The sequence below is a fragment of the Dermochelys coriacea genome, chromosome 3 (genome assembly GCF_009764565.3).
Source record: "Dermochelys coriacea isolate rDerCor1 chromosome 3, rDerCor1.pri.v4, whole genome shotgun sequence".
Taxonomy (NCBI): domain Eukaryota; kingdom Metazoa; phylum Chordata; order Testudines; family Dermochelyidae; genus Dermochelys; species Dermochelys coriacea.
This window is the reverse complement of record NC_050070.1, coordinates 166769320-166783467: the sequence shown is the minus strand read 5'-3', so window position 1 is coordinate 166783467 and position 14148 is coordinate 166769320. Positions and strand designations below refer to the sequence as shown.

At 40.1% G+C, this 14148-nt stretch overlaps 1 protein-coding gene across 3 annotated transcripts in view; it reads left to right on the top strand.

Annotated features, from left to right (window-relative positions):
- The first annotated feature begins 5189 nt into the window (after nucleotides 1-5189).
- KCTD3 (potassium channel tetramerization domain containing 3) overlaps nucleotides 5190-14148 on the top strand; it is a 60460-nt gene continuing 51501 nt past the window's right edge. For all 3 annotated transcript variants that reach the window (XM_038396585.2, XM_038396582.2, XM_038396581.2), the window contains exon 1: nucleotides 5190-5683. In XM_038396585.2, the coding sequence (XP_038252513.2) occupies nucleotides 5205-5683 (479 nt within the window). In that variant the 5' untranslated portion in view covers nucleotides 5190-5204. The remainder of the gene's footprint in view (nucleotides 5684-14148) is intronic.

The following is a 14148-nucleotide window of genomic DNA, read 5'->3' as shown; positions in this document are numbered from 1 at the left end:
GCAAAAGTCCAGTTGACTCTCAGTAGTTTGTTAATTGTTAATTTTAAGATGTCCCAAGGTGGATATAAAAATCCCATGGATCTTGAAGCATCTATAAAAGGCTTTGGTACATTCCTGTGATGATCCAGTTTCTTTATGTACCTTGCGCCTTCCAACTCCTTAAGGCAGCATGACTTTTTTGGGCACTATTATCCTATTGGCCATGCCCCTGGGCCAAAAACCCTTTTGTGTACGTTGTGTGAGAACATAAATCAGTCATCATCTTAAGGTATGCTGGAAGCATCATCACTGTCTTCTGTGCGAATATCCATATAGGTTTGTAAGCAATAATATTTATGAGAGTGGCTTTTTCTCAAGTCTTATCCTTCCTCCTCCCAGCTATGCCCCCATCACTATGATACCCAAATATGTGGAGATCATGTGTAAGGACTTCTTCTGGTACAGTGAAAGATTATGCCACTGAGATTCAAGACTTTCTCTATCCATCAGTGAATTATAGGCCATTTTCAGAGGTTTTCCTGCCCTCTCTCAAAAATGCACTAAGAATGATCTGACCATTTATCCTTAGAATTTATATTCCTAATCTCTTATTGTTTATAAGAATCTCCCCTGCCTCAAAAAATAAATAATTAGAGAAATGTAATGAGCCTTGTCAATGCATAAGGACACTGTAAAAATAATACATCATAAACACACACTGTTCTTTTGATATGTTCAATGTCTCATGTAATCTATGCAAGTTAGGCTCAAATTCTATGATAAGGCTCCCTAGCTTCTTCAACTCTAGCAGCAGCTTCAGAGAAATTTTACAACAAAGGGTTAAATATGAAACTGAAAAATACAATACAATATTCTTTGTGTTATTTATTGTGGGCTAAATTGTGGCCACAGCTCTGCATTGGAGCGAGCCTCACAGCTCCCAAAGGAATGTTGAAAGGTATTCTGCTTCAAGGGGAAATCAGCTTCACGGGGGAGAACTCAGACCTCGTGAGTTTGTACAGCACAGAGTCTTAGCAACAGCTAGCTTCGCCTCCCATGGATTTCCTAGGATCTCAGGAATTTGAGGGAGGACTAACATGAAACCTTATCCTTGATGTGGGAGGAACTCCCCAAAGGGAATTTCACCATAAAGAGTGAAAACTCTGTGCTACTCTGATCACTGCAGACTTCAGTTATTTTTCTAAAACTATGGGGAAAAGAGGGACTAGCACTAGAGTTCTTTTGTGGTGACAAAACTGAGCATAAAAAAGTAAGAAAGCATCTCTGCTTTGAGAATAAATGCTTTAGAATGTTCAAAGAACACTGTCCACTTGGAGTTCAGTCTAATTAAAAATGAGTTACAGTGGATTTAGGTAGTACACCTAAAGTCCCCATGCCATTTGGGGTTTTACAATTACATCTTCCTATTTTAAAAACTTTTCTCTCTCCCAGGTTACTGTGTAAGAGACCTGCATGATTAACAGGGAGAAACAATTGAGGTGTCAGTGCCACATGGGGATCACAGACAGATGGCAACTCCATGTGAGAGGAGGAATATATGTTCTATTGGACTATCCAAGGAAAACAGTGAAACTGACTATAAACAAAGTGCTGTTAAATGTACAAAATAATTTGAAAAAAAGACCAGCAGATTTTTTTTCCAGATGTAATAGTCTTATGTGAAACTTGTACCAAAGATAGGCACAACATTTTCAGGCAGAAGAGTGGCTTTTAAGTTAACTTTGAAGTTGACTTTTTCCCTTTCAACAGAAGTTTGAATAGTTCTTAGAAATAATGACAGTAGTAAACTAATGGTAAGTTTATGAAAATTTTAGTGTTTACCACAGAGTTACTGCATGTGGTACACTTGTGGGAAGTTTCTCTACACAAGCACTGGAAAACAGCCATTAGCATCAAGCTTTGGCAACCTCAAAACCGTAGCTGTGTTTTTTCTGACAGAAGACTGATGAAATGTTAAATCTTTTCACATTTGTTTAGCAAACCTTAAATACTGATTATGTAACAGAGGGCTAGGGGAACTTTAGTCCCCTCTTGGATCTAAAACTTCTAAGTAGACTACTCTTCACAACAGTTTTCTTTGGGGGTACCCCTTTAAAATGAAAGTGTTCTACCAATGTTAAAAATGGTTCTGCTAGGATTATGACTTGTATGGGTATAGGGTATGTGACTCTCCCGAAAGGTCCCCAGGGTTGTTAGGCACCTCCCTACTACTTGCCATTAGTGTGAAGCAGTCTAGTCTGTGTCTGCTGTGGATCAGCTCCCTGAAAACAATAGCCTCTGGCAACATAAGCACTGCCTTCCAGGCCTCCGCGGCCATAGCTCTCTGTGTGTAGACTACTAAGAAGGCACAGAGCATTCCCTCCAGCCCTTAATCACTGGATACTCACAGAAATTATCAGGTTTGTTGTAATCCCAGGGGTCACTGTACACACAAGCTTGTTTGATTCAACTGAGGATCAATTCTTTTATAACATCACAGCACTGAGATATATTTATAATGAAAACAATCATACATTTATTATCACAGGCTAAGATTTGAGAGATAGTGACTAAGGATAATAATTGAAACATAAATTGTTACATATAAAACAAAAGTATAACATACTTCCTTGAGTCTAAATTTTAACAGGCTAACCCTCTGTCCTAAGTAGTTTCTCACCTAAAGAAATCTTCCAGTGTCTTCAACCAACATGGCTGAACATGGGATCCCTCTTTCATGAATGAAAAGAAAGCACTGTCTTTTTTGCTTTCTCAGTAAAGGATGAAAAGATGTCCTTTTGCCTTTTCCTCATATCGCCAAAATTCATTGTTGGTCCCAGAGTTAGGATGACTCCTCCCACCCCCAGGTTTATTCTTGGGTGTGCTGCTTTCTTGTTGATTTTGTCTGCAAATGGGGCTTCCATGATGTTGGCTTACAATGCTTATTTTACATGTGAACCAGTGGTGCTGGAGCTAGGGATGTTGCTGCACCCCCTGGCTTGAAGTACTAATAACAAACATCAAAGACATGATTTCCATCATCAGCACCCCCACTATAAAAATTGTTCCAGGACTCCTGATGTGAACCAAGGCAGACAGATGAATATACATCCCTCTGACAAAAACTTGTTTGTCAACCCTGCTTTGAGTCAGATTTTAAGACATATTTTCCAATATATACACATACTCCTTACATAGTGTCGATCCATACATTTCACAATGATGTTAATGACCTATGTGGTCCTGGTTTGTATTTAAGATCTCACATAACTTTCTTGATAAATACTACAAAAGCAGTGTGCTAGCTGTAGTGAGTTTGTTAGGCCTGCTACGAGTTGTCATTATAGAACATCGAATCCTTTGCCAGTTGGTACCAATGGGCCTGTGTGTGTCAGGGTGAAATTCACAGTAAATGTCTTTGTTTGGGGAACTCCATGGGGACAGGGAGGATAGAATCCATCCCATAATTAGGTAGGCCCCTCTTTGCAGATACTTTTTCAGCATATGGATTGAAATTGCAGTTATCACCCCTCTTCATACCACTTAGGGCTTTTAAGCCACTCAATCCATGTGAGTGAAGATTCAATAATTCTGCTACTAACCCAGCTCCAGTGGTTCTCTCGGTATGGACCATATAGCATAAAAGAGCTGCAGAGATTCCACTGTGAGGCTATGACCCTGATGTCCACTCTGCCCTTGCAGAATGGCAATACTGGGTTTAAATGGTGCTGGGTCCCTGGCATGAGATCTTTGTATCTTGTCAAATTTTACCTAGTTGAAAAAAAGACCATATTTGTACATTCTTACTCTCTGAAAACAGTAAAACCTTGCTTGGCTGTAAGACTTGATCACAAAGCTGGCAGCATACACTCACTCCTTCAAACCACAATGTTATGACTTCCTCTCCTAACTATATAGTCATTTATTCTTGGTCAAATTTCCATTACATTTTGTAATAGACTGATTTCCTCATCAAATTGCACTGTGGATTCAGAGTTGAAGGATATAATATATTTTGCCACCCTGAGCCCACTTTGTAATGTGCATCTCTTTATGGCCAAGATGTTTCACTGAAGAAAGGACAGTACAAATTCTCCTTTAACCTGAACTATGCTGCCAATCTTTTCATACTGAGTTGTCTTTAGTCTCTTTCTCTCTGTACTTATGTGACCTTCAGTGGTCCCCAAATAATTAAAAGAATGACAACCAAGGAAAATTCCTCTCTAACTTTCCCTCCTTTGCCTTCAGGAGAAGCTTAAAAGGAAGCAGAATTCCCCACTCCCCCATTTTTTCCTTCCCATCACTCCCAAGTGAAAATAGACTGTGAGCACATTGGACGTGGGAAAACTGACTTATGGGCATGTAATTCTGAATCCTGAGGTCTGTGGTTGCTCTTATCTCTTGCAGGCCTGCGTTCTATAGTCTAGGTCCAGCTCCTGGGAGAGTCATGTCTTTTGGACACACAAGTCTCCATTAGTTGGTTAAGGTGGTTCTGATGGAATCTAGCTTTTGATGTCTGTAGAGTGAGGTGATCTCTCAGGTAGCTAAGGGTCAGTGCCATGGATGGCTTTTAATTTCACCCTGCTGGCCTTAAAGCTTAATAGTAATATGTACCATAAGAATGTTTCCTTAGCAGTAGCAGCTTTCAGTAGCTTGGTCATGTTCAAACTCTGTCTCAATTTTTTTAGTAGAGAATAAAGTTGTCATACAGAATTCAGATTTTGGATTTCCCCCATTGCAATTCTGGCATCATGTTCTCTGTAAATATAATGGGGTGGGGTGGGCTGGGGGGGAAAGAAATGCAATCATTAAATGTTAATGGCCTCTCCAAAATTGAGCACAATGAATTGGGCAGCTTTTTAAGGTGACTGTTACTAATGATCCAGACATTAAGCAAATATAACTTCCCAGCTCGACAGCCTCCATTTCCCCTACTTGTCCTGTGTACATTTTTCTGTAGTTTGCATAATCACTGATTAAAACCCTCGAAAACTTTCAGAACTATGACTAAGGGCCTGATTCACCAGTGCCTTAATCCAGTTTTATGCTGATGTAACTCCCCTGCTGGCAACACTAGTGAATCAGGGGCAAAATATTTAAAATAGATTAATAGAGAGAGGCCTTTTGCCTATTTGGCGAGAGAGGATTCCTCAATTTGGGTGTGTGCGGAGTGTCCTCTCATTTGGGGGAGGGGGGACTACCGCGTGTGTGTATTCCCCATTGCGATGTGTGTGTACTCTGCTCCTGAAGGAGTGGGGGGTGTGTACGGAGGCTTTCGAACCCTCCCTCCCATAGCGTCCCCACAGCTCTCCCACCCCTCCCGAGCTCGCTTCGCGAAGAACGCAGGGTATTTTGTCCCGTGCCGAGCCCCCTCCTCCAGGTGCTGCGCGTTGCCATGGCACTTTCCGCCCGGCTCCGGCCAGGGTGTGGGGAGGCGGCGCGGCCTTTGCTGGCCTGAGCCCGAGGGGGCCGCAGCTTCTCGGGACCCGCTTCCTCCCTCGCTGGCCCACGCCCGGGGCAGCCCCGCTGCACGTTCCCCCAGCTCCCGCCTCCTGCTGGTTCCGTGGTTTCCGGCTGCGGTGGAAGGTGGCGGCGGGCGCTGCCCGGAGCTGCTGGCGGCGGCCGGGAAGATGGCGGGGAACGGTGGGGGCTTCGCCGGCGCGGGAAGCGGGGAGATCATCCAGCTCAACGTAGGGGGCACCAGGTGAGCGGGGAGGGCGCTGCAGGGAAGGGATCCCATGGGGGAGTGAGGGGGCCGAGCTGGGGGGGGCGGATTCTGGGGCTGGGAAGAGGGGTCTGGGGGAGGGCATTGTGGGTGGGGGGGGAGCCCCAGCAGTGGGATCTGGGGGAGGGCAGTGAGAGCTGGCGGGGCGTGGGGGAGCCCCAGCAATGAGCAGCGAGAGCTGGGGTGGGGGGCCCCAGCAATGGGCAGCCGGGTCTGGGAGGGGACAGTGTGAACGGGTGGGGGCGTAAGGGAGAGGGAAGACTCAGTGATGGGGAGCTGGGGACCAAAGTTTGGGGGAAGGTAGTGTGAGTTGGTTGTGGGGCAGGGGAGTTAAGGGGGGGGGGGAGAAGAGCCCTAGACTGGGGTGCAGGGCTAGGCAGATCATGCATCTCCTTCAGGTGTCCCAGGAACAGGATCTGTTTAGTTATGTCATCGAGACCTGGTCCACCTAGGACTTGTTGCATGATTCCTTGGTCTTGTCCTGGCTTCCTGCTGATAGGGCTTGTCCCTAAGCTGCTGAGCTCAGACTCAACCCAGTTGTCACTGCAATTTGGTCTTGATATTCGGCATCACGTTGCAAAGGGAACTCATTGTGGGGATGTGCCCAAGTTTTTGCCATGTTGCAGGTAGCTTTGCCTAGGTTGTGTTTGTGATGGAGCTGCCTGCGTGATAAAGAAAATTTGGGCCCATCTAACATGTTTCAAAGGAGTCAAAATCAGAACTATCCAGGGGAAAAGCAGATATTGTGACCCTGTCCGCACTCTCCGTCCCAGGGAATGTATACTGCTCTTAGGTATTTTAAAATGGTTACAGTAATTTATCTGTCACATTTATGTCTGTGAATGGCATTTGGATCTTTTGGGATAAAATATATTTAAAGAGGTGGACTGTTCTGGTCAGGGCTCCGTATAATTAAGTATTGGAGAATGAAATTAATATTTGTTATAATTTTGACATATATCTATGATTATTTTAAGCATTTTTTTATTTCTATCAATTTAAGTGTTTGCTGTTGTGAAAAATATGGGCATTAAGTATTTTTACAGTTTTTATTTATTTAAATTTTTACAGTTGCAGGAAATTATGGGGTGGGGTCAGACAGCATTTTAATGTCAGTAGATGTTGAGATTAAAAAAGTTAGATTTGTAACTGTTGAAGCACAAATTGTCAATATCACATGCAAAATATACAAAGCAAATATCCTTAAATCAATCTCATAAGTTCTCAAGCAGAATTTTTCTTATTTTGCCTATCTGTACATTTTGGTTAAATGGAAATATTTTTATTGGTTTGCGTGTATGGGGAAAACATTTTCTGATTAAAAATCTAATCCTTCCAAGCCTTTGTATACTGTACTATAAGACCTTGGATTCTCTAGCAATCTAGTAGAAAGTCTGGAACATCTGTGTCAGCCTCAGATGTGTTAAAATGGAGGTTTTTATGAAATATAAAAATGAATAATGTAAGTATAGTTACCCTATATTGTTGTTTTGATATTGAGTTTCTTATTTTTTGCTGCTCTTCTACTTTCAGTGTCTGAGATGAGGAAGCATTCTGTATTAAAAATGCATAACTGCATTGTAAATTGCGCATGCAGAACGGGAGGGACAGACCTGGAAGTTTTGAAAATTTGTTGGGGAACAATTGGGGCAGCTTTGGGATTGTGGGATTAATATGTTACCTGAATGTTTTTGCTAAAATAATAAGCAGCGAAATAGACAACAATATTGTCATTAGAATGCACTCTGAAACATAAAGAAGAGAACACTTTATTGAGATGAATATAATTCATACTTCTTGGAGCAATAGTTTCAGGCTGTCTGCAGATTCACAAAGACAGCGTTGCATTAGTTTCCACTTACTTTGTGTTTTCAAGGTTATCTTTGCAGCCATGTGATCTAGAAACCTAACTTGCTAAAACTTTAAGCTGATATTTTATAGTACAGTTGTACAGCAAATTTACCCTCTGTAGCAAATGTTGCAGAATCTCAGAATACACAGGCCTCTGATTATACTATAACTCTGATTTACTGAAACTCCTGCCTAGGTGATGCCTCAAAATTAGTAGGCAAAACTGATATCTGAAAATGTCCTCAGGGCCAATTTATGGCATTGGTTCAAATTTATGTTGTGTAAGTATAACCCAAACCAGGGTTGGCTGTGCCTACGTTGAGAACCCTTCACTATTCTGCAGTTATACAATGACCTATTTGTACAGATTTCAGGAGTAAGTCACTTAAAAGTTCCAAAACTGCAGATCATGTTTGGAAATATATTTAGCAAATGATTATGAAAATCACAGAGAAGTGTAAGCAGGAGACATGTTGAGGGAGAAATATGCTTCTTCAGACTAAGAGTTATTGAATTGCTAATTTGGTAACCAATATAGAGTAGGAATTTCTTCAGATTCCCTCTTTTACAAAAGAAACCACTCTGTCCTTCACTTTACTTTGTCTGCATAGTTTTTTGTAGTCCAGGTTTGCAATTGCATGTTTCTAGAAAAAGTGGATATTGCTAAATTTACAACTTCAGTGGTTCTAACTGTATTGTTTCTTGTGCTGCAAATACCCACCTTTATTTTCTGTATTTTATTGTATTTCTGTAAGCTTGTTGCTGCTTTGTCAATGTAGCATCTGCCCTTCCAAAGCTATGTGGATAATCCTTTGTATAAATTTTGGGTGCTAAACTTGAGAATCCTGTACAGATTGAGTTTGTCATTTTTTTTAAACCTTACAAAATTGTGTATTTTCTCTTACATTTCTGAAAATTATGTATTGTATTAGTAGAATATACAGTATAATGGATTGTAAATAGGAAAGTAGAAGAGTGATGCTTATGTTACAGTAGAAAGATCAAAGCAATGAAAATAAATTACTTTTTTCAAAGTAGATAAATATACTTGCAGTTTTGGAGTTTTCCTGCAACTTCTAAAATATCATGGTAGGAACGTACTTGTTATGGTGATTTTTGTTGTTTACAAGTATCCTCGCTTTTTTGTGTGTGCAGAATAAGTGTCTCAGGGCATGGTTACATGAGAGTTTACAGCACCACTGCAGTTGCGTCGCTGTAAGCTCTCTAATGTAGCTGCTCTAAGCTGACGGGAGAGAGCTTATTGATGGGAGAAGCTCTCCCGCCAACGTAGCGCTGTCCACACTGGCACTTATGTTGGTGTAACTTATGACACTCGAGAGTGATTTATTTATACCCCTGAGTGACATAAATTATGCTGACATAAACTGTAGTGTAGACATAACCTCAGAAAGAGGGAATGGACCTGGGGGAGAATAAAGTAACTTGTCCATATCTTACTCAGGAATATGTGCCTTGGCAAAGCTGTTGCTTGTCTAAGTAGTGTAAGTAACTCTGGATGAATCTTTCCCTTTCTAACATTTAATTTTGCATTTGTTTGGGAATCCATCTTATTTAGTACAATGCAGTATTCTTTTTTTAAAAAGAGGCATGGAAATATGACTAATGTCTGAAGAGTGAGTGTGTCAGGTCTCTTTGGAAGGAGGAAGGGCTCCTGAGTGAGTTATGGGCTGTAAAGTTAAGCAGTTTTCTAAAGAAGATTGGAAAGACTGAGTTTTTCTTTGTAGCACTATAGTTGCAATATGATGCTTTACATAGTGAGTGAAAACATGATCACTGCATTCTTATATTCTAAATTGAGTGTAGGATGTAGAGGGCGGAAGGAATACACAAACTAAGATTTAGAAGGGTTAGGATGATATGGTGTGTAGAATCATAGAATATCAGGGTTGGAAGGGACCCCAGAAGGTCATCTAGTCCAACCCCCTGCTCAAAGCAGGACCAAGTCCCAGTTAAATCATCCCAGCCAGGGCTTTGTCAAGCCTGACCTTAAAAACCTCTAAGGAAGGAGATTCTACCACCTCCCTAGGTAACAAGTCACCATGCTGTGTGAAGCCCTGGGAACAAAACATGAAAAGTTTTAAGATAGGGATTTGGAGTCAGTGAAATGACTTGTGAAAAATTGTGGTTAGGCTAGAGGTGAATGAGTTGTGTGTTGGTGGTACCAGAAAGAAGGAGGTTACAGTCTTTGAGGCAAGGAGATGATGCTTAAGGCACAGAGGGATTTTGACAGTAGGTGTGGAAAGGAATGTATATGTAAACAGCAGGAGTTAGCAACAGACTAACTGTGCAGGGTAAAAGAAACAAGATAACAGTGAGGTGGTAGGCCAGGATAGGAAGCTTCATGAAACAGTCTTCCTTGAGAATGAATACAGCACTGGACATTCATATCATTAGGTCTACTTCTGTTTGTATGTTGCACTGTATATTATTTCAGATATTAATAAATATCTTGAACAAGCTCACACAATAAAAAATAAGGAAAGACTTTGACATACTAATGTGTATCTCAGGAAATACAATAAAGATTTTTCCCCCTGAAAATTTTATATTGCTAAACATTTGATTAGTGTTGCTTATAGACTGAAAAATTTACCATTGATAATAATAGCCTTCCTAAATTACAAGATACCTTTTTAGTTACACTTCAACGTTTTTCTTTAATGTAGCTTATCTTCAATATGCTTGCATGTGTTGTGCAAAGAAGTGATTTGATTCAAAAACTTATTTTACAATATAACGGCCAAATTCAATCCTGTCACAAGTCTTCTGAAGTCACTGGAGTTGCATTCTCTAGCTTTATGGCTGAATATGGCCCTAGGACTATCAGACTGTAAAACTTTTGGAAAGATAATTTTACAAGGTGTTACTGGTGAAAATGGCTAACTTCACATTTAGTCACAGAAATATGGGGGAAAATACAACCTCTGTTTGCATTCCTTCATATTTGTAAATAATTATTGATAATTTCTTTGCACCTGTTTTTTGTATGGGAAGAAGAATCTAGAGGCTATTAACAAGCAGAAATGACTTCTGCTTCTTACTGTGTGATCTAGAAATATTGAAAATATTCCACCAAATATTGCAAACTACTTCACTGGTTAAATCATATTTAAAACAGTGGCTTGTATTTAATTTTGTATCCCATCAGATATAGATTCTTGATGCATCTGTACAAATAAACAGTTTGGATGAAATGCAGTAGGCTAAATTGTGATGTTCTTATATGAAAGCATCAAGAACAGTCTAATATTTTGCATATTATATCTCTATCCTGATAGTTTATTTTACATTTTTAAGTGTAATAATGAAACATTTATAAACAATTTTTTTCTAAAAAGTTTTTTATGTTTAACCACCAAATCTCCCACATTTTAATAGTAATAGCAGAAAGTTTTCATGATAAAATAAAACATAAAATAATTCAGATTGAAACATTTCCATGCTAGTGATACAGGAGAGAAAAAAGTCTGAAATGTATACCTAGTAAAATGTCAGACTACTTAAATCTGTACCCTGAATTTTTAATTGTTCTTCTTTGTTTCCTCGAATATTGCAGAATGATGTAGACCAGTAGTTCTCAAAATCGTCAGCCGCTTGTTCAGGGAAGCCCCTGGCGGTCTGGACCAGTTTGTTTACCTCCCACTGGCCGCGATTCACCGTTCCAGGTCAATGGGGGCTGCGGGAAGGGCAGCCAGCACGTCCCTTGGTCTGCGCCACTTCCCACAGCCCCCATTGGCCTGGAGCGGCGAACCGCGGCTAGTGGGAGCCGTGGTTGGCTGAACCTGCGGACGCGGCAGGTAAACAAACTGGTCCGGCCCACCAGAGGCTTTCCCTGAACAAGTGGCGGACTGGCTTTGAGAACCATTGATGTATGGTAGACAAATATATTAGTGTGACTCATCTGCCATCGTGAATAGTGTTACATTACTAGCTGTAGAAAATAAATAGTATTAATGTTAGTAGTAAGTGAACAATTTACTATTACAAAGGAAACATTATTTTTGGAATTGCACTAAAATGCTCAGCGATAAATTTTTAAAATTGAAATATCAAAAATGCTGAACTATTTAAGGAACAAGAGATAAAATGTAATTTTGATGCTTTATGTTGATAGCATAATTTCGATTATAACCCTTTCGTATTTTAAATATGGTTTATTCCTGTTTTTATAATGTAATAGTCCTGATATTTTAAATTTATATTTTTATATTCAAATGTGATGTTCATGGTTGGTCAGAGATGGAAATGAACTCTTGTCAAGGTTCCTTCCCCACTCTGAACTCTAGGGTACATATGTACAGGGACCTGCATGAAAAACCCCCTAAGCTTATTTTCACCAGCTTGGGTTAAAACTTCCCCAAGATACAAACTATTTTACCTTTTGCCCTTGGACTTTATTGCTGCCACCACCAAGTGTCTAACAGGGAACATATAACAGGGAAAGAGCCCGCTTGGAAAAGTCTTTCCCCCCAAAATCCTCCCAAACCCTATACCCCCTTTTCTTGATAAAAATCCTCACCAATTTGCATCGGTGAACACAGACCCAAACCTTTGCATCTTAAGAACAATGAAAAAGCAATCAGGTTCTTAAAAGAAGAATTTTAATTGAAGAAAACGTAAAAGAATCACCTCTGTAAAATCAGGATGGTAAATACCTTACAGGGTAATCAGATTCAAAACATAGAGAATCCCTCTAGGCAAAACCTTAAGTTACAAAAAGACACAAAAACAGGAATATACATTCCATTCAGCACAACTAATTTTATCAGCCATTTAAACAAAACCGAATCTAATGCATATCTAACTAGATTGCTTATTAACCCTTTACAGGAGTTCTGACCTGCATTCCTGCTCTGGTCCCGGCAAAAGCAACACACAGACCGAGAGAACCTTTGTTTCTCCCCGCCCCTCCAGCTTTGAAAGTATGTTGTCTCCTCATTGGTCATTTTGGTCAGTTGCCAGCGAGGTTATCCTAGCTTCTTAAGCCTTTACAGGTGAAAGGGTTTTTCCTGTGGCCAGGAGGGATTTAAAGGTGTTTACCCTTCCCTTTATCTTTATGACAGCTCTAAAAGGCAACTTTCAGTAGTCGTTCTTTAATATATATTGCTGATATCAGATTTTTGTAGATAGAAATTTGATACAAGGTTGATAATACTATAATCTTTGTAAAATTACATCATTGTAATCGTAGTATCTTTGGATAGCTTTATATCAGATTATTTCTTATCCGAACCAGTTGTTATATGTAGCACAAACTAGTCAATATTCTGTCTTAGTCTCAAACTAACATCTGTAAATCTTTATATTACTTTTCACTCAGCGATATTGTGAGGTGAAGATTTGGAAATAGGGATGATTGTTTGTATGATTTCTAATGTTTATGAACAATATTTCTTAAAGCTTGGTGAAAACAATTGGCTTAAGCAATAGTAGTTGTTTCATGTTCTTATTGGGTGTATTAAAGCATTGAGCTTAAAATTGTCCACAGAACCCTTTGCAGAATGGCCAGGCAGTTTTAGTGTGGACGTTAGACTATTCTGTTGTTTTCTTTAGATAATTCTAGCTGTGTGGGTCACATACTTTTCCTTTTTAATGAAAATACAAATGGTTTAGCCTGCTTTGATTAACTTAGTGGATATGTTCTGGTTTGGCTAACATTCTTAGGAATATCCTTTTGTGCATAATTGCCTTCTATTGGGATTGAAGATGCTAAGGAATAACATATCTAGGGTTTTGCACATTGATTCTTTCTTGAAGAGGGTTCCAGCTTTTATAGAGAAATCTTCTACCATACTGCGCAAGTTCGAAGAGAAAGACAGGCCTGTGAGATAATGTTTGATAGTTCCTTGAAAATATCAACATGATGATCACCCAGTTTGAGGCAACAATGGATGATCAGGACAATAAGATGGAGCAGATGAATTTTTGTATCAAAAGCATGGAATACTGAGTGGATTTTACCTCTTGTTCCAAGAATGTTGTTTTGCTCAGAGACAGGAAAAATTCTGTGGTCATTATCCATAGAAGACTTAAATCACTCTCATACCCTTGTTGAAATTCAGGCTTGGGGTACACTACGTACTTACTTTGTTATAACTACGTCGCTTGGGGGTGTGAAAAATCCACACACCTGAGCGAAGTAGTTATATTGACCTTAATACCCTTGTAGAGACAGCACTATGTTGGTAGGAGAGCTTCCTCACTGACATACTTACTGCCTCTCACGGAGGTGGCATTATTAAGCGATGGGAGAGATTCCCATCGACTTAGAGCATCTTCACCAGACATGTAACAGCTGTGCCAATATAAATTTGTGCTGTAGACTTGCCCTAGGTGTCTGGCATTAAAAAGCCTTAGCTTATTAATTGAGTTATTAGACTTCATTTCTGGTTCTGTGGAGTGCTTGAATGCCAGCATTGTGTGCAGTCTCAGAAAAGGAGAGTGAGCCTTCGTGCAACAAATATCCTGTAGGCTACAGGGTAAGGTGCTCTAGCCTGGGGAGTAGGCAGACCATGAGTTCAGGTGTCCTTTTCCATTCTGTTAATATTTTTGTGCATGTCAGAACCTTATTG